The sequence below is a fragment of the Aquarana catesbeiana genome, linkage group LG05, assembly GCF_042186555.1.
Source record: "Aquarana catesbeiana isolate 2022-GZ linkage group LG05, ASM4218655v1, whole genome shotgun sequence".
In the NCBI taxonomy this organism is placed as follows: Eukaryota; Metazoa; Chordata; class Amphibia; order Anura; family Ranidae; genus Aquarana; species Aquarana catesbeiana.
Window position 1 is genome coordinate 138625750 of NC_133328.1, and position 21248 is coordinate 138646997.

At 40.9% G+C, this 21248-nt stretch overlaps 1 protein-coding gene across 4 annotated transcripts in view; it reads right to left on the reverse strand.

Annotated features, from left to right (window-relative positions):
- Positions 1-21248, reverse strand: part of ZNF385D (zinc finger protein 385D) — a 613920-nt gene that overhangs the window by 122614 nt on the left and 470058 nt on the right. For all 4 annotated transcript variants that reach the window (XM_073630229.1, XM_073630230.1, XM_073630231.1 and 1 more), the window contains one exon: positions 17968-18127. In XM_073630229.1, the coding sequence (XP_073486330.1) occupies positions 17968-18127 (160 nt within the window). The remainder of the gene's footprint in view (positions 1-17967; positions 18128-21248) is intronic.

The following is a 21248-nucleotide window of genomic DNA, read 5'->3' on the forward strand; positions in this document are numbered from 1 at the left end:
ATCACAGCAATGTGTACACACCCCAGCAGCTGTTCTGTTCATAGAGGTAGGTGGTCAAGAGGCAGTTCTCTTTTGAGCCACTCTTAGACGCAATCTGGTTATACCCATTGCTCTCTGTGGTATGCATAGCAGAACTTTTTTTCTAGCTGATTTGAAGGGGGGCTGATAATTTGTCATGCTGTGTTGACTTTTTAATTGTAAACCAGACAAATTACTTATGGGTATTGCCAGTGCTTACATACAGTATTGTGTTTATAGTGTTAAAATATCAATTGTCTTCATGTCTAATAGGAGTTCTGTAATTTTTATGTTCTCAGGAAAAAATTAGCTCCATCAGTAAAGTTTCCATGTTTTGTCAGTGAACATGGTTGATGTTCCTGTTGCACAGTCCCTGGTTGAGGACGTAGTTGGCATCCCCGAGGACCGACTCCAGGGCTTGGAAATGGCTGGCAGTGGAGGTCAGGCTGGCCAGGTTGTTCTGGTCCTCCGCTGGCAGCTCTACTCAATTAGCAAGGTCCAGGCAGCAGCTGCAGCAGTCTAGGCTGATGGGAGAGTGGCAACCCTCCACCGGGGAAAAGTTCTGTCGGGGAGAGATGGCTGAGTGTAAGGGGTTGGAGGCTCCCTCTGAAGTAAAATAAGGGATGGAGGCTGCGACTGAGGTGACAGAAGCTGTCTGTGAGGGGATGGGTCTCCTCTGAGCTGATATGAGAGATGGAAAAAAAAATCTGAGGTGACAAAGCTTGTATAACGGTGTGTCCTCCCCACAATGTCCTCCTCTCTATGAGGTGTGTGTGTCCTCCATCACAGAATCTTCTGACATCAAAATTCTTTGAGGAGACTTTATATTAACACAGGAACTTCTACTATGTCATTACTACACACAGCGTCCAAAATGTCCTGTCACCAAATATTTCTACATACAGAGACTGCTATGTGTCCTGTCACTGAACATTACTACATAAAGCACCTCCAAAATGTCTTGCCTTGGCAATATGTAGGTGAGGCATTGTGTGGGTGTGGCTTGAGTGGGGGCAGGGACACAGGGGGCCCCATGATCTCCTATTTCCAGGGGGCCCCATGAGTTGTCATTCTTCCCCTGACTGTAATTGTTAGATACATTTATAGTATATTTTTAATAAATTTTTGTGCAAAACGGAATGTGTTTTTTACCAAAATGGTGTACCAAAAGTTATATGTTATAAAACTCAATTTCATTTTTTATTACAGATACTTATATAGCACTATCAATTTATGCAGCACTTTACATATATATATTGTACATTCACATCAGTCCCTGTCCTCAAGGAGCTTACAATCTAAGGTCTCCAACTCACATTCACACATACACATACTATGGCCAATTTAGACAGGAGACAATTTACCTACCAGCATGTCTGTGGAGTGTGGGAGGAAACCAGAGAATCCAGAGGAAACACACACAGGCACAGGGAGAACATGCAAACTCCTGGCAGGGAGTGCCATGGTTGGGATTTAAACCAACAACCATAGTGCTGTTAGGTGTTTGTGCTAACCACTTAGCCCATTGATGCTGTTAAATTTGGCTTGGGCATCTAGGTTTGACCTCTGCTCAAAAATGGGTTCAACAAACTTGCTTTGCACTTTACCTTAAAGCAATGTTCCGACTAAAAAAAAAATCAAAAAAGTCAGCAGCTACAAATACTGCAGCTGCTGACTTTTAATCATTGGACACATACCTGTCCCAGGGTACAGCGATGTGGGGGGAACGAGGCCCCACTGGTCTCCCCCTCCTCTCTGCTGTGCCCGCATTGTCACTGTGGGCGCCCAGCTGTGGCTTCATGCTCCAGCTATGCTGCGCGTTGCGTGCTGTGACTGGCCGGGCAATCATCTGTGACCTGTGACGTGTCCCAGATAATTGAGAGAGGGAGGGGTGAGAGGTGAACTTACTTCTGGTGCTGCAGTACCCCAGTGCCCCAGGGGGAAGTGGGAGCTGGAACCCTTTAAAAAAAAGGTTTCTGCCCCCCCAAAAATGACATGCCAAATGTTTCCATTTTGGGTGGAACTCCGCTTTAAGGGAGAATAAAGCTCATGACTTCAGAGCTAGGTAATGAAAACATATCAAGGCATCAGTCACAGAACTTCCAAGGTCTTTCCAAGGTATTTCTGCTGTACCTGCACCCCACCCAGCAAACATATGCATGCATCTACTGGGGAAGCTTTTTTTTGCAAGCATACGTTAAAGAATATTTTTTCTATCATGTATAAATGATGAGTCTTCATTTTTGCTTTAAAGCTCAACTCCAGCATTTATTTTTATCAAAAGGGACACATTTAAAACTTCTGTGAGGTTTTTACTGCATATGGAGCAAAAATTGGGGAGAAAGGGGAGGGGAAACATTTGGACTTTAAATGAGGCCACGGCCTGGTAAGGTCATGTGCCTTCATCCCTGACAATGATATTGTTAAAATTAGGAGCAAGAGGGTGGGACTTTGAATGAAGCACATGGTTGAAATGAATACAATGGTGGAAATTAAGATATTTAATATTACGTAAAAAATAAGATTACACACATAATTTCCATATACATACAAATAGGAATACACATTAAATGTGGAGTCAATTCCTAAAAGAGCGGTAACTGGTATTAACATGGTTAAAATTGGGTAACATGATAGAGTTACAAAGTCCACCATATGTCACTGTTATCTGGGAGCTGCGATGCACACTGCGGGGCAATCCCTCCCTCCACCCCTTGTGATGGTCGGGGGCGGACACCCAGTCACTGCGCATTGACATCACACACTGCGTGCCAGATGTGCGGCGTCCTTGTGGCGCTGCTTCCCGGTGAGCATTTTCCATCTCCACGAGGGCTAAACATGGTTGTGAGGGTCGCCGGGTCTTGCCGCTTCCTCCCATTCATGGCGCTCGTGCATGTGACATTGGGGGCGGTCCGGTGGCGGCGCGCATTTGATTATGGGCGGCTGCCCTGGTCGGTCCTTGTCACACGAGGCTCCTGCACACACTAGATTTCATGTCCCTCCTGGACCAGGGCTCTTTTCTCCCCCTTCTTCAGCACCAGGTAATCTTTGTACAATTTACAGTCACTTTGGTTTGTCGCTTATACACACTCCTGTCCTCAAGCGTCTTGGTGGCAACCTTTCGCCATGGCTGTCCACCCTCACTCCTGTTCATTCACCCCCCACCAGTCCCCCCCTTTTTTTCCCTTCCCCTGTATCCCACCACACGACATAGACCTCACTGTCATCACACCCCCTTTCACACCAATTTTGCACTACATTTATTTGACCTAACCACCTCCTACTCTTATAGTTAGGTATGCCCTGTGTGCCCGGGTCCGCCCAGGTTTCCGCACGTGATGTGTGTCGCCGTTGGACCAGCCCCCCAGCTCCCGACACTGATGTCTTTGGGTGGTCCATGGTCCCTGACATTACGCCTCCAGCTGCATATAAACTTGTAAGTGATCTATTGGGGGGTTTCCATCTCCATTCTCCTCCCTTCTATTGTTACAAGATTATTTATCTAGTTGTTCATCTCACATTTGCAGATACACCATGTGCTTTCTCCTGATGAGTGGCACCAAGCCTCGAAACATGTCAAGCTAACAACTGCCATGTACCAATATACTATAGCTCTAACAGTTTCTAATGATTACTGTATATATTCGTACCATCACATTATGTGACAGGGACTAGTAAGGTCATAGGCCATGCAGATGTTACCTTACGACATTCTTGTAACCAACTGTGACATATGGTGGACTCTGTAACTCTCTCATATTACCCATTTTTAACCATGTTATTACCAGTTATCACTGTTTTAGGAATTGACGCCACATTTATTGTGTATTCCTATTTGTATGTATATGGAAATTATGTGTGTAATCTTGTTTTTTACGGAATATTAAATATCTCAATTTCCACCATTGTATTCATTTCAGCAACATGCTTAGTTCAAAGTCCCACCCTCTTGCTCCTAAATTTTTACTGCATTTGGGATGGAACTCACAAGTGCTTTTGCCTCCCGGAGTTCATAATTTTTAATAATCCATTTCACTGTAGGTCAAGACAGGTTGATCTTAGTTGACTCTCATTTGCACAACAAAGGAAGAATTGTAGCCCAAAATGTACAGTAAGTACTGTATACTAAATTTTAAACTTCTATACGCTTCCATCAATACAATTTTCTAATTGCATATTCCTATATTAACAAAAAAAAGAGTAAATATAGCCAATTAGTTATTTGTAATGTATATGTGGTATAAAACAGTGTAATTTGCTTTTATGTCATTGTGCCTGGTGCTGTATCAAAATCTATCAAAATGTTTAGTTATTTAGTTATTTAAATGCTCAAGAACTGGTATAAAGAGATGACAAAGAGATGTGGAATTAACAAATATATTTAACCCCTTGACGACTGTGTAACACATAAATGCAGCATCCAGGAGGGCGCCATATATACAGTATGTGTTCCTTTGAGCTGAAAGCAAGCTCGATCGCGCACTCTCACCACTAAGACTGAGCAATCGGTAACAGCTTCTGGTCTTGTGCTAATTATTGAGAGCTGGTAAAATTGTCTATTCATGTGATCACTGTTATTAGCCAATCATAGTAATCACTACTGTGATTGATAGTGTATTGCTTGCCCCTGTGTCGTTTCTCCTCTGTGAAAGAGGAATATCTTTTTTGCCCTGCTAAAGGGGAAGTATGTACAAAAAAAAATAATGATTGACTAGTTTAGGGCTTGATCTAGTTTAGTGAGTATTAGTGATAGTGTTGGTGTCAGTGCAAGTTAGTGTCAGTGTATGTGTCAGTTAGTATCAGCGCCAGGTAGTGTGTTTTAGGAAAGAAACAAAAAAGGTTATATATTTTGTGCCAGTGCTAGTTAGTGTTAGTGTCAGTGTGTTTAGGTAGGACAAAAAAGAATAAAAAAATGTTTACTATTGATCCTTGGCCCTACTATGGGTACAAAGAACAAATAATGTGTGGTTTCACTAGAATCATTAGGTGTAGGAGACTTTATTCTGTGTTTTTTTTGGTGGTGCATTAGGGTAATGGCATAAAAATATACAGCTAAATTAAATATATATATATATATATATGTTTTGCTGTTTTGGGTCTGTTTTCCTTTCATAATCAGGGGATATCGATGAACATTTACCACACTGAAAGCCCAGTCTGTCCTGAAAACAACAAGACAAAATCCACCTGGATACACTAAGTAGCGATGATATGTACAGTTTTAGTTACACATGTAAAAGTTGCAAAATTGGGTTTGGGCATTAGGTCAGGTTGGGATCAGGTCCAGCTGCCAGTTTGTCAGGCAAACCCAATCGGACCATCTATTGTTTTCTATGGAGCGGCGGATGTCAACAGACATGTGTTCGCTGACACCTACAGACATCCCATCCTGTCAGCTAAAACCAGATGGATTGGGATGAATTCTCCATCTGTCTGACGGATCGGATGAGAGTCGGGTGGAAATGGACAGGTGGTCTGTTTCCATTTGACAGCCCCATAGAGAACAGTGGGCTGCGTTAGATAATGCAGAGCGGATATGGACCTGTCATTCGGCTGCTCAGCGAGGATCAGCGGAGAGATCCCCTGCTGAGTGGGTGGATCCACTTGCGGACTCTGGCAGTGTGAAAGGGGCCTTACGGTTTGTTTTGACCCTAGTCATGAAGGGGTTAAAGATTCAAAATGTATTGGAAATTTCTTTGGTTTTATTTGACATACATTGCCCTTCCAGTGCTCCTTGCTGCAAAGACCACTTATAGGTGGGGGCAGTGACCATTTTTTTGCAGCATGTTCTGTTGAAAACCAACAGACTTACTGGATAGATCACCAAGTGAAAATAAAGAAAAAAAGCCTAAAAAAAGGGAAAACTAATGCAGTTACCACTTTTGTGAACTGATAAACTGCCAAATAATATCTGTTTACTTTTGGGTTTAATACCACTTTAAATTGGGCTTTTAGTCTCTCAGTGACAAGGAGACTGAATTGTTCATGTAACCCTAGCCTAAAGCCTCGTACACACGATCAGATTTTCAGCAGGGAATTGTGTGATGACAGACTGTTTGCTTAAAATCCAACCATTAGTATGCTTCATCAGACAATTGTTGTCCAACTTTCGGCCAACAAATGTTGGATGGCAGGCTAGTAAATTTTCAATGGACAACCGTCTGTTGTCCAATTTTCATATCATGTGTACACAAGTCCATCACACAAAATCCAAAAGTACAAACACGCATGATTGGAATCAATGCTCACCAAGCACGACATTAGCAGAAGGTGCCCAAAGGGTGGCGCTCAAGAGCTGAAATTCCACATAGTACATCACTACGTTCGTGTTTGTTGGCCAACAATTTGTGTCGTTGGTATGCAAGACAAAATCCAGGCACACGCCCTTCGAACAAAAGTCTAACCCTTTGTTGGCCAACAATCTGATTGTCTGTACGAGGCGTTAGACATTTTTTTAAAATAAAACTGTGAAAGTGATATTCACCATACATTTATAGGTAGTTAATCATTCCCTCTAATTTAAAATACTGTACATGCACCAGAAATATTCACTGCCTTATAAAATATACCCCATCATGTTTCATTTTAATTAGAATGAGTGTCTTTTCCTAAACATAGAATAGGAGGGCATATTACTTTTTGTGAATGTCTTACACTTTGGGGAACGGTGACCTCAACAAAACATAATTGGCAATATGCAAGCTTCAATTTAAAAAAGAAGTGTTTATTTAATAAGGTACACACTATGTACAAGTAAAAATGTAAATGTAAAAGTTAGGTTTTCTTGTCCAAGAAATGTTTAATAGGATTACCAGTTACAATTTATTCACCACTGATCGGCCTTTCTCTCTCCAACTGGTTATGTGAATAAAAAATTAGTTATCGCTGTTCTATTACTAGCCATGTCTCCATCCCTCCACGATTTATTAAATACCATACATGTACATGCACTTGCTGCTTCACAGATTGTACTGTATGCATTAGAACTAAATTATGGGCAAAGAGCAAAACAGTAGTGTTTTACTTGACAGTAAATTATATGTTAGATTTTAATTCAGGCTATAGATCAAAACCTCAAATTAGGAATGGCCATTGCCTACATATACAGTAAAAAAAAGTCTGAAGAAATATAACAGAGCATAACTATAAGATAAGTATATACTAAAAGTGGTGGATTAGTGATTGGTAGTTTGCTATTTTAAGGCTTTAAGATTTATAATTTGAGAAGTACGATGGGAAAAGAATGTGTTAACAGTGGGGTTACAACAATAAAAGAAAATTACTATTCAGGTAGTATAGTCAGAAAAGTCTATGCTGCTGTAAATTGTTCTCTACAGTCTATTAATTTGAATATTCTTTAGTCATTGTCCTTGTATGGAGGAATAATGCTCCTGGATGTAAAAGACTGGAACATTTTGAAATATGTTCTACAGCAAGCTAATATTGAAAAACTGCGTACACTGGCATTAGAAATGCCAGTATTTGCTTTAGGAGAACAGGGCACGTGAGTCTTAATGCTAGGAAGAACCAAGAATAACATCTGTTAATAATTGTAGATAGTTACTGTTTGCTTAATGGGTTATAGTATTTGCAAAGTCTTATGTAATCTGTTCATTTGGAAAAGGAATACATTAAGCAGACATAATTCAAGAAGCAGCAGCAGAAGGTTTTATTTGTATTTGTGAGTTCTGGAAAGCTTTCAGAAACTAATATTTAAAAAAAAAAATCACCAGTTCTGTAATATAATTCTTTTTTAGTTTGTATCCAGGAGAAATCTCGCTTGTTACAGTAAACTGTGGTTTCTGACTAGAGATGGGCCGAACACCCCCCTGTTCGGTTCGCACCAGTACTCCCGAACAGAGAAAAGGTTCTGACCCAAACGGCGAACCCTATTAAAGTCAATGGGACCTGAACTTGAAAAATCAAAAGTACCCATTATGAAGGTTTATATGCAAGTAATTGGCTATATAAAGTGTATGGGGGTCCAGGTACTGCCCTGGGGGACATGTATCAATACAAATTTTTTCTTTTTTTTAAAAAAGATCGTTTTTACAGAAGCAGTGATTTTAATGATTGTTAAAGTCCAACAATAGAAATGAATAAATCCTTTAAATATAGTGCCTGGAGTCTGCCTGTAAAGTGGCGCATCTGTAACATGTATAGAACATGCTGAAGTAAAAATGAAATTTCTAAAGAAAAAATTAAATTAAATTTAAATTGCTGGCAATACAATACCATTGCCGCAAGAAAAAAAAATGGCGTGGGGTCCACCTTACAATCCATACCAGAGCCATATCTGAGCATGCAGCCTGGCAGGCCAGGAAAGGAGGGGGGTGAGTGGTGAGCCCCCCCCAAACTGTACCAGGCCATATGCCCTCAACATGGGGGGGTGAGTATAGATTTTATGATTGTATTAGTAATACATGTTATAGAATACTAAAAATTATAATTTTTAAATAAAAGCAGCACTGCAGACCTTTATTGGGTGCCAGGAGCATCCTACTATATATTGTGTAATTTTAACTTTTATATTTATTATTTTAGCTTTGGCAAATATACCACCACTTTGCCTTGCATGGGTAAGGTGGCATGGTCTCTTTAACGACCTTCACATGGGGAAGCATGTGATCCTCTCTCCTCCACTATACGGTGGTGATTTCTGGCAATTGGAAACTAGCACTGTATCCTGTGAAGAAGAGGAGAGTGTCACATGCTTTTATATACTTGGAATTGCCAAGCATTTCCATGGACTCCGACAGGTGAAAAGTGCAGTGGGTAAGTATGGTAAAGGTGAGCATTTGTGGAATACAATAGTGTCTATAACACAAAATCCCACAAACAGTTATAGTGACAGCTCAGAAAAACAGGTTCATGGGGTGAATTTGACCTTAGTGAAATAAAAATAATTGCTTTTTTAATAACTTGGAGAAACTGAATGGAACTCTGCCTGCACATAAATACAAAAGCTACCAATACTGACATTTTTGAAGATGTGTGGATTTATGGCGGTCATCCTTATTTTTGTTTATTACTTAGTGGCTAATAAACTATTGCTTGTGTGAGCATATCAAGTGTCTTGCTACTTGATATGTTCATGCTTGTTCATGGTTAACGGAATACCAAGTATTAAGAAATGGGTCAAAATGACAGCCTTAAAACTTGCGTCCTAAAAAAAAAGGAAGCTCTCATAATTTTCAAGTTGACCAATAAGAATGCTCAGGCAGCAGAAGGTGGGGTAAAGCTCTGGTTGTAATGATCATTATGACATGTGGTTTTCACAAAAGGTAACTTACTTATGCATTTACATTATATGCTCATCTTGAATTTTCCAGGTTTGTGACAGATTTTTTTTTAATATCCAAATAAAATCATATTTAATATTGTTTTAATTGTATTTAACTTTGAATACCCGTTAGTCTCCGGAAACAATGTAATTTCAAGAACTATAGCATGCATTAACAATCATAAACATTTAGACATACAAGATGGTTTTGAACTCAGATACAAATCATTTCAGTCTATCTGTTTTGTAGGGTATTCTTGTACATAAACTTTCAGGAGTACAGAGGTCTTTTCATCAGACAGCACATTGAATGTCAGTGTAACACCTTGCTACTCTGATATATTGGTCTATTTAGATGCATTATTATCAGTGAGCCAGTCTGCTTATTCTGAAATTAATGTACACACACCATACACACTAAAAAAGCTTGGTACAAAGGATTATGGTAGTGGTTATGAATTAAACTAACAGAAGTTAGAATTTGTTAGTGTTAAGTATAACCTATCTGAGATATCATTAGGATATATTTGCTGCATGGCTGCAACTGCTGTGAAGCTTAAAAAAAAACATCTCTGGTATATTAGCAATAATTTTAATAGTTCTATCTCTACTCCTAAAACAACATTTATAGCTCTGGTTATAAGGTAAATATTCCTGTATCATTTACTAAATTAAGTGCCTTCCTATGTCATGAGAGGGTGTATTATATTATATTCAATTTTAAAGTTGACATATAGAAGATAAATGATCCCATTTGTAAAAATTCCAAAGAAATGACAGGAAACCATAAAATGAATTAAATCAGCCACCTCCTGAGCCTTTCTATTGAGCAGTGAGCTGGCCATTGACAAACTTGGTTAACTATAATGCCCTGTACACACGGTCGGATTTTCCGATGGAAAATGTGTGATAGGACCTTGTTGTCGGAAATTCCGACCGTGTGTAGGCTCCATCACACATTTTTCATCGGATTTTCCGACACACAAAGTTTGAGAGCAGGATATAAAATTTTCCGACAACAAAATCCGTTGTCAGAAATTACGATCGTGTGTACACAAATCCGATGGACAAAGTGCCACGCATGCTCAGAATAAATAAAGAGATGAAAGCTATTGGCCACTGCCCCGTTTATAGTCCCGACGTACGTGTTTTACGTCACTGCGTTCAGAACGATCGGATTTTCCGACAACTTTGTGTGACCGTGTGTATGCAAGACAAGTTTGAGCCAGCATCCATCGGAAAAAATCCTAGGATTTTGTTGTCGGAATGTCCGAACAAAGTCCGACCATGTGTACGGGGCATTAGTCTTGTCAATGTTAAATCATAATTATCAGCATGCTTAAGCACTAGGCTGCAAATATTGTATAGGTATATTCAATATATACAGAGTCTATGTTATTTGGAAGATCTTATTGTTGAAGCCCCAGGTAACTTTCCTTTTTTTTGGGTAGAGGGGATAATTTAATCACTTACTTACTGGGCACTAGGGATGAGCTGAACACCCTCCTGTTCAGTTCGCAGCAGAACATGTGAACAGGCAAAAAATTTGGTAGAACACACCAACACTGTTAAAGTCTATGGGACACAAACATGAAAAATCATATATGTAAGTTATTGTCATAAAAAGTGTTTGGGGACCTGGGTCCTGCCCCAGGGAACATGTATCAATGCAATTTATTTTTTTAAAAACTGACATTTTTTCGGGAGCGGTGATTTTTTCAATGCTTAAAGTGAAACAATAAAAATGAAATATTCCTTTAAATATCGTGCCTGGGGGGTGTCTATAGTATGCCTGTAAAGTGGCGCACTTTTCCTGTGTTTAGAACAGTAACACAGCAAAATGACATTTCTAAAGAAAAAATTGACATTTAAAACTGATCGCGGCTGTAATGAATTGTTGGGTCTGGGCAATACAGATAATTGAAAAAAAGAGCATGGGATCCCCCCGTCCATTACCAGGCCCTTTGGGTCTGGTATGAATATTAAGGGGAACCCCAAATCAAAATAAAAAAAATTGCGTGGGGGCCCCCCTAAAATCCATACCAGTCCCTTCGGGTCTGATATGGAAATTAAGGGCAACCCTGCTCCAAATTAAAAAAAAAAAATGGCATAGGGGTCCCCTCCAAAATCCATACCAGACCCTTCAGGTCTGGTATAGATTTTAAGGGGAACCCTGCCCCATTTTTTTTAAATTTGGTGCAGGCCCCCCTGAACTGTACCATGCCACGTGCCCTCAACATGGGGAGGGTGCTTTGGGGTAGCCCTCCAAAGCACCTTGTCCCTATGTTGATGGGGACAAGGGCCTCATCCCCACAACCCTTGCCCGGTGGTGGTGAGGGTCTGAGGACAGGGACTTATCAGAATCTGAAAGCCCCCTTTAACAAGGGGACCCCCAGATCCCGGCAGCCTTTCCCCTGTGTGAATTGGTAACGGGGTACAAATGTATCCCTACCATTTCACAAAAAGTGTCAAAATGGTAAAAAAGACAAGACAGCTTGGGACAAGTCCTTTATTAAAAAAATAAAAATGTCCCACGAAGTAAGGTCACTCCACTGACAGACCAAAAAAAAACCCGCGATTAACCCACCACTGATGTGTCTTCGCTGTGACTGCTATATAACTGAGGGCAGGGCCACCCGGTGATGTAACCGAGTGACCCAGCCCCCCCTGACGCCACAGGGACTTCCCCATGGCTTCCCCGTGGTGTCAGAGGGGGCGGGGCCACCCGGTGACGTAAACAGGTTGTCTTTTTTACAATTTTGACACTTTTTTTGTGAAATGGTACGGGTACATTTGTACCCTGTTACCAATTCACATAGAGGCAGAGGGGAGGCCGGGATCTGGGGGTCCCCTTGTTAAAGGGGGCTTCCAGATTCCGATAAGCCCCCCCCGCCCGCAGACCCCAACAACCACCAGGCAAGGGTTGTGGGGATGAGTTCCTTGTCCTCATCAACATGGAGACAAGGTTCTTTGGGGGGCTACCCCAAAGCACCCTCCCCATGTTGAGGGCATGTGGTCTGGTACGGTTCAGGAGGGGTTCTTGTCCCCCCTCTTTTCCTGCGGCCTGCCAAGTTGCATGCTTGGATAAGGGTCTGGTATGGATTTTGGGGGGACCCCTACACCATTTTTTTAAATTTTGGCATACCAAACCTGAAGGGTCTGGTATGGATTTTGGGGGGACCACTATGCCATTTTTTTTACATTTGATGCAGGGTTCCCCTTAATTTCCATATCAGACCTGAAGGGCACTGATAGGCTGCAATGATAGGCACTGATAAGGCAGAACTGATGGGCACTGATAGGTGGCATTGATGGGCACTGGTAGATGGCATTGATGGGCATTGATGAGGCAGCACTGTTGGGCACTGATCAGAAGGCATTGATGAGGCTGCACTGATAAGTGACACGATACTGATAAGCAGCACTGAAGGGCACTGTGAGGTGGCACTGATAGGTGGCATTGATGGGCACTGATGGACGCTGATAGGCACTGGTAGATTACACTGATAGGCAGTACTGGTGATGAGGCACTGATGGGTATTGATAGGTGGCACTGGTGGGCATTGCTTAGCGGCAGTGACTGTCAGTGTGTGGGACTGATGTCCCTTTTATACAAGCTGGTAATTGGCTTATCTTCTCTTCATGTTGCCAGCGTGAGGGAAAAAAGCAGATTACTGGCTTCTGTTTACATCATGTGATCAGCTGTCATTGGCTGACAGCTGAACACATGATAAAGGGCCGGGATTGGCCCTTTACTCCAATCTGTTATCAGCTGAGCCCCATGGACTCGATGATCACAGAGCGCGCCGCCCGTATCCCGCAGGGGGTGCATGGGCAGCGCGAGCATGGGAGGATTTACATGGATGTCCTTCCCGCAATTTAAGCCCATGCTGTAGTTTTCTTTCGGCTATAGCATGGATGTGAAGAGATTAAAAACACTGTTGGGGCTTTATTGCTGTTTGTGGCACCACTGGGGAGATCTTTACTGTGATATTAGGACAAGAAAGGAGGGGAACAGACTTAAGTGAAACTGGAACACACAGACAAGAAGAAAAACTAAAAGAGATTTTAACTCTTCCCAGTCTGCTGAAAAGTGTTTTTCTCTGTCCTTTTCCCTGATAATTTTCTCATTGCTTCCTGTTTAAGTGACAACATTTGCTGTGGTAGAAAGTAAGAGTATATTTCTGAGACAAACGTAATAAAAACCTGTTCAAGGTTCTAATCCTCTACCACTCTATACAAAGCAAAAAATATATTGAGCTTTGAAGATTGTTTTCTAAAGATAATTGGTTTAGTAGTTAATAAAGCCTAAACCATATATTTTTTCTAGCAATAATTATAACCAATGTCAAAAAACAATGGCGTAATAAATATCAAAGGTTCCCACATATTGTCATGCATGTGTAAGTGGATTTCAACAACTGTGGATGTGTTTAGGTGGACCAGATAAAGTGAGGTAACTGGTGGATTACATTTTGCTAATTTTTATCATTATTAATACATGATACAAATCCATCAAAAAAATTATCAACTTCAGGACCTTGAGCATATTTTAACTATTAAAAGCAAACTCTAAAATACTTTTAGGATATTTAGTATATGTAAAAAAAAAACACTTTGGCAATTTGCAGATGTGTACATTTTGAATACTGCACTTTAGGTGCATACGTACATACAAAAAATATGGTAAACATTGCATATAAATCTGTGCAACTTTGCCTCAATAAAGTAAAAATAATATGTACAAGCTTATATAGTATTTAAAGTGCAGATTGCTCAGGTGTGGTTGTTTTATGGATATTTCTTCACCGCTTGCCGACCAGCCACTGCAGTTGCACTGCGGCAACATGGCTCGGCTGCGCGAAACGCCGTCATGTTCGCTTCTTCTGATGGCCACTAGGGGCACGCCTCCTGCTCGACCCCCGGAGCCGATGCGGATGCCTGGCAGTCTCGATGACCGCCGGGCTCCCGCGATCGCTCATGACACGGCAAGAACCAGGATCTCTGTGTATAAACACAGAGATCCCGGTACTCTGAGGGGAGAAGAGACAGATGATGTGTTCATACAAGGTATGAATACCGATCTATCTCTTCCCCTAGCAAGTAACATCCCCCTTCAGTTAGAACACACACTAGGGAACACAATTAACCCCTTGATCGCCCCCTTCCCTTCCAGTGACATTCTTACAGTAATTAATGCATTTTTTATTGCACTTATCACTGTATAAATGCCAATGGTCCCAAAAATGTGTCAAAATTGTCTGATGTGTCTGCCATAATGTCGCAATCATGATAAAAATCACAGATCACTGCCATTACTATTAAAAAAAAATAAGAATAATAAAAATGCTATAAATCTATCCCCTATTTTATAGATGCTATAACTTTTGCGCAAACCAATCAATATACGCTTATTGAAATTTTTATTACCAAAAATATGTAGAAGAATACATATCAGCCTAAACTGAGAAAAAAATAGCTTTTTTAAAAAAAATGGTTATAGTAGTAATAGTTATAGCAAAAAGTACAAAATTTTGCGTTTTTTTCAAAATTGTCGCTCTTTTTTTGTTTATAGCGCAAAAAATAAAAAATGCAGAGGTGATCAAATACCACCAAAAGAATGCTCTATTTTTGGGGAAAAAAAGGACGTCAATTTTGTTTGGGTGTAATGTTGCACGACCGCGCAACTGTCAATTAAAGCGACGCAGTGCCGTATTGCAAAAAGTGCTCTGGTCAGGAAGGGGGTAAAGTCTTCTGGGGCTGAAGCTGTTAACATATGCAGCCAATTTCAAATAAAGCTCTTTATACTTTAAATTGTGCATTTAATCCTTTACCTTTAATTCCTAAAGACATTTTCTTGTAAATGAACCGCTGCAAGAAATTTTCCAGGTAGAGTTTTTCCCTTAGGGTTACATCATTTTTCGCAAAATGCTAAATAGAACTAACATGGCGCATGAATCTAATGATGATCCATTCATTAAAAAAGAGCTGCTCTTTATCATTGAAAATTATATATGTAATTATGTATTTAAAGAGAGCCTACCATTCCAATGCGTAGATTTAGTTCTAAGAAATCTAAAAGAATGTAATCTATGCATTACCAATAATGGATCTAGATCAGAGGTTCTTAAGCCTTGCATCAAGCCACAACAACCATACAAGCTTTTGGGCTATCCCCACAAGTCTTCTAAAATGTGATGTGATCGTCATCAAAGTTAAAATAAATACTGTTATTTCCTATACCAATGAAATATCTCATCATTTTGACATACAAGGGTTGATATAGCATTTTGTATCACCCAATCTCAACAGATAACTTTGTCCTCATTTTAACTCATTTCAGTTCAATAGAGGGCACTTTCACCCCCTTCTTGCCAGGACCAATTTTCAGCTTTCATTGCTCCCACAGTTTGAATGACAATTACTCAGTCATGCTACACTGTATCCCAAAAACATTTTTATCATTTTTTCAAAGAAATAGAGCTTTCTTTTTGTGCTATTTAATCACCACTGGGTTTTTTATTTTTTGCAATATAAGTCAAAAAAGAGCAAAAAGGTTTGAAAAAAAAACCTTTTTTTTAGTTTCTATTCAAAAATTTAGCATTTTTATTGGCTTTTTACCCTGATCGGGGATGGACTGTGTCAGAGTGAAATGCCTCATCACCGATCGCTGCACGTGAGAGGCATGCACAGAGACCTGTGGACACAGAGGCTGTGGACACAGCCGGACACGTGGAAAAGAAAAAAATTTAATTTGCTCTTTACCCTGATCGGGGTTGGGCTGTGTTCCAAGGGACATGCTTCATCCCCGGAGTCCGAACAAGAGCAGCAAGAGCAGGCAGATGTCATATGATGCCCGCCCGGAGGGAGGGAATGTTCCTGCCGGCGTCATTGTACCATGTGCCGGTAGGGAAGTAGTTAACCACTTCCCGCCCGGCCTATAGCGGATTGACGTCCAGGAAGTGGTTCCGTTATCCTGACTGGGCATCATATGACGTCCAGCAGGATAACATGCATCTGCGCGCCCACGGGGGCGCGCATTGTGGCGATTGGTGGAACGGTGTGTCAGTCTGACACGCCGCTACACAGATCTTGGTAAAGAGCCTGAGGCGGAGGCTCTTTACCACATGAATAGCCGTGTCCAATCACGGCTGATCACGATGTCAATAGGAAGAGCCGTTGATCGGCTTTTCCTCACTCGCGTCTGACAGACGCGAGTAGAGGAGAGCCGATCAGCGGCTCTCCTGACAGGAGGGTCTGCGTTGATTGTTTATCAGTGCAGCCCCCCTCAGATGACCATACTGGACCACCAGGGATTGCCACTAGGACCACCAGGGAAGGGGCAACAAGTGGATGGCCAGGCATGTACCCCATGGCCATCCACATGTGCCCAATGTGCCCAGTCAGTGCCCAATCTGTGCCAATCAGTGCCCACAAATGGGCACTGATTGGCAACATAATATTGCCTAGATGCCCTGCAATGCCAACCTTAAGAGCATCAGTGCCACCAATCAGTGTCATCAGTACCACCCATCAGTGTCCATCGGTGCCACCTGTCAGTGCCCATCCGTGCCCATCAGTGCCCACCTATTAGTACCCATCAGTGCCCATCCATGCCACCTAGCAGTGCCACCCATAAGTACCCATCAGTGCCACCCCTAAGTACCCATTAATGCCACCTACGAGTGCCCATCAGTGCTGCCTATGAGTGCCCATCAGTGCCACCTATGAGTGCCCATCAGTGTCGCATACCAGTGCCACCTATCAGTGCCCATCAGTGCCCATCAGTGCCGCCTATCAGTGCCCATCATCAGTGCCCGTCAGTGCCACCTCATCAGTGCCACCTCATTGGTGCCACCTCATCGGTGCCCATCAGTGCCGCCATATCAGTGCCCGTCAGTGCAGCCATATCAGTGCCCATCAATGAAGAAGAAAACATACTTATTTACAAAAAATTTTAACAGAAACAAAGAAAAACTTTTTTTTTTTCAAAATTTTTGGTCTTTTTTTATTTGTTGCGCAAAAAATAAAAAACGCAGAGATGATCAAATACCACCAAAAGAAAGCTCTATTTGTGGGAACAAAATGATAAAAAAATTGTTTGGGTACAGTGTAGCACGACCGCGCAATTGTCCTTCAAATTGTGACAGCGCTGAAAGCTGAAAATTGGCCTGGGCGGGAAGGTGTCTAAGTGCCTGGTATTGAAGTGGTTAAAAAAAGCAGTCAGGCAAGAGTTGAACTCAGTTTAATTGGGGAGGCTCCCACCATTTACAATGCAACCTTACCTGTTTCAACCAAATATTTACTAAGGACATGGAAAAGTAAAATGTGTGTGTTCAGTAAATAATATTGTCTATTATGGATGACTTAGATGAAGATGATATTAAACATAATATTAATGAATATTAATGAAGATGATATTAAACATTTATGCAGAAACCCTCAAAATTCTTAAGGTTTCACAAACTGCCACTCGCCACTGTATCCTCATTTGATCAATCGTTGAGCTACCTGATTGTTTCTGAGTGAATACCAATATTGTTAGTTAGATACGGAGTGGTTGGAGAACCCACAATCTAGATCAAGCCAACTAATTAGCATGACAGGCACATGACTGGACTGATAATGAAACAAGAAAACAAACAAAATAAACATTATTGCCTAACCTGTTTTTTCAGAGTTGCCATTGATGCCATTGGTAGGGATATTGAAGATAGTCTTTGCGTTGTCCTTAAGCGTAACCATTTTCTGCTTAATTTTCATGGCTTCCAGTGCTTTAAGCTTCTTGGCATGTTTAGTGCCTTTGTAGTGGGCCGAAGCCTGGCCCTACAAAAGGAAACAAGATGAATTATGCAATTAGGCTCATTTCTAGACTTACATTTCTGTAATAACACAAATATGTCAGTTATTCTAGATAAAAACAAAGTGAACAAAACAAAACCAAAAGGCCCTTTGTTTTGTCATTAAATACAATAGAACGACTTCTTTAAATGTATGTTTAAATTTATCTCTTCTCTTTATTGTTTAATTGCATACCAAGATCGTGTTTTTAAAAACCTTGGGCAGATTCTGTCTTCACTGTCTAGATAGTCACCAATGTGAGAGATATTGTGTATGCAGGTACCTTCCTCAGCAGTCTGCATAGCCCTGTTGCTACAGGTAAGTCCTTGTCTATTCTGATGGAAAAAGCTCCTGCAGGTCTTTATTCATGTAGAAAAAAAGTCCCACTAGAGTCATTATATTTAAGTGTGCATGTTTAGCATGTTAAATTAATAAAAAAACAGGAAAACTTTTATGCTGTGCATACAGAATATGTAGGAAGTAGGGATCTCTGCTTGTTTGTACAAGAGAAACTGTAAAAGGGAGACTCTTTAAAGTGGTTGGAAAAGTCACCTGAAAGGATGTAAGCCTAATATGTTTTGCTATGGCTGTCATTTTATTAGAGACATGTAAATACCTTTGTTCAAAAAAAGATTTTCACTGTGTTGTATTAATACGAATACAGATACATTTCAATGAAAGCTACCATATGAGTTTTAAAAACTCTGAATAACTGTAACTAAATAACTGAGTTTTCCATTAATAACTATTTACTTATACAGTATGTAGAAATAGGAATTTAGAAGTATTTTAAAAATAACTAGTTCATAATTAAACAGCAGAAGCCCAGATGAGTCAGTAAGATGTAGAAACAATACTAGTTCGCACACTGCTTAGCACTCGTTCACACTGAACGTGGCTTTGAAATGATACAACTTCATCTGAAATCACACGATTTTAAAGCCACGACTTCAGGTGTGACTTCATGCACCCGAAATTGGCAAAAGTAGTGCAGGAACTACGTTTGCAAATCGGTGCAGCACCGCAAAGTTGATGTTGCACTGTTTGGATTGGTGTCATTGCCGGCAATAGGCTGCCACTTGTCATGCAATTTGACCTGTCAAATTGCATGACAAATCGCTTCAATGTGAATGAGGGCTTAAAAGGGATTTATTTTTTATGTTTGGGGTCTAATGCCGTGTACACACAACCGGACTTTCCTTCAGAATAGACTCCGACGGTCTTTCCAACAAAAGTTCCGATGGAGTTTAGTTGAAACGGACTTGCCTACACACAATCACACCAAAGTCCGTTTGTTTAGAACACGATGACGTACGACGGGACTAGAAAAAGGAAGTTCAATAGCCAGTAGCCAATAGCTGCCCTTGTGTCGTTTTTGGTCCATCGGACTAGCATACAGACGAACGGTTTTCCCAATAGGAATTGAGTCAGTTGGAAAGGTCCGTCAGAATTTTAGAAAGAAAAAGTTTGATGAAGCCCACATACGATCAGAATGTCCTCTGGAATGATTCCGTCGGACCTTTTCTGCTGGAAAGTCTGGTCGTGTGTACACGGCATTATTGTATTGTACATGAGAAACCAACTGACTTTAGCAAGATCATTTTAGTCAGTGTGAAGTTATATTATAAAACCTTTTTTTAATATGTATAGTTTATAATTATAAATGTACATGGGGAAGATATGCTTACACATTGCATATACAGGCTCTGCTTCCTGCTCTATTGTGTTACATAGTAGTTTGGCTTTACAGATAATCTCTATCAGTCTGCAGATGATCGGAAAACAACTCCTTCCTTGGGTGATATTTTAACAGCTGTTTCTTGGATGTCTTAAATAAAAAGTGCTTTCTATGGCCTGGTTCGCATTTTTGCTTTTTTCAGTACACATTTTGGAACCATTGAAGTCTATGGAACCAAAAACCAGGAAAAAAGTCCCTGGCCCTTTCCATAAAATGCACAGATGTGAACTACATTCATAGGAAACCATGGTAAATGGACTGTAGTGTGTTTCTCCAAAACTGAAAATGCACTAATAAATGCATAGGTGTGAACCAGGCATAAAAGTGGGCACCACAAGGTGCCTGGTATTAACTCATTTGTCCAAAAAGCCAATCCAGTTTATAGTTATTGGTTTGCAGGTGAGACATAAGTCAGTTAGGGCTTTTTCACACTATAGCAGAGAGCTGCATTTTTCTGCAAGGGCACACAGAAAATAATGGTTTTCTATGTGCCCACTCACACTTTCCCGCAGCTGTCACCTTCGGTGCGGAATGGTGCAGAAAACTGCAACACTGCTACAGTTTTCCACACCACTCTTCAACAACCGCAGCAGCGGCAATCCAATGGATAGTTGGGAGTGATTGGTGTGGTGGGGGGGCAATCACAAGAACCAACCTCCCTGTATAGATTTTCTTGAAGCAGTTGAAAACTGTTTCTCCTCCTGCAAGGCTTTCAGCTGATTCATGGAGAGCTATACAGGGAGATTGGTTTTCATAATGATCACCCCTCCAGATTCCCACTCTTGCCAGGGACCCCCTGTGTGCTCCCCTGGCCCCACCAGGTCCCCTTGCAGTGCTTCCGGCTTCCCTCCTCTCCTCTCCCACTGGCTGATGCTGGGGATGATTTCAGGATGGAAAGTGGGGAAAGGGGCCAGTAAATATGTCATTTACTGACTCCTTCCTTTTCTGCTTGAACACAGTGAGTGATCGTTACCAATTGTTCCTGTGTCCATTCATAACTGAAGCATAGTAAACCCTGTTTCCTGTTCATTCATCTGCAATTCTCTTAGTCCATTTTCTCTGTCTCAAAAGCAATATTTCAGGGGTCTGTTCAGACCCCTGATATTTCACCAAACCCCCCCAACAGGGCAGTTAAAAGAACTGTAAAAAAAAAAAAAAAAAAAAAACTGAATTGTAAAAAATAATAAAAAATAAAATTGTAAAAAATAATACAAAATGAAAAACGACTGAAACTGTCTACTGCTCTACTGACACCACCCACTGCTGTACTAACACAATCCACTGCCCCTTAAAAGCATTGAGAAAAAAATGTAATAAATAAAAAAAATTACAACAAATAATAAGAAAGAATAAAAACAATAAAGATGC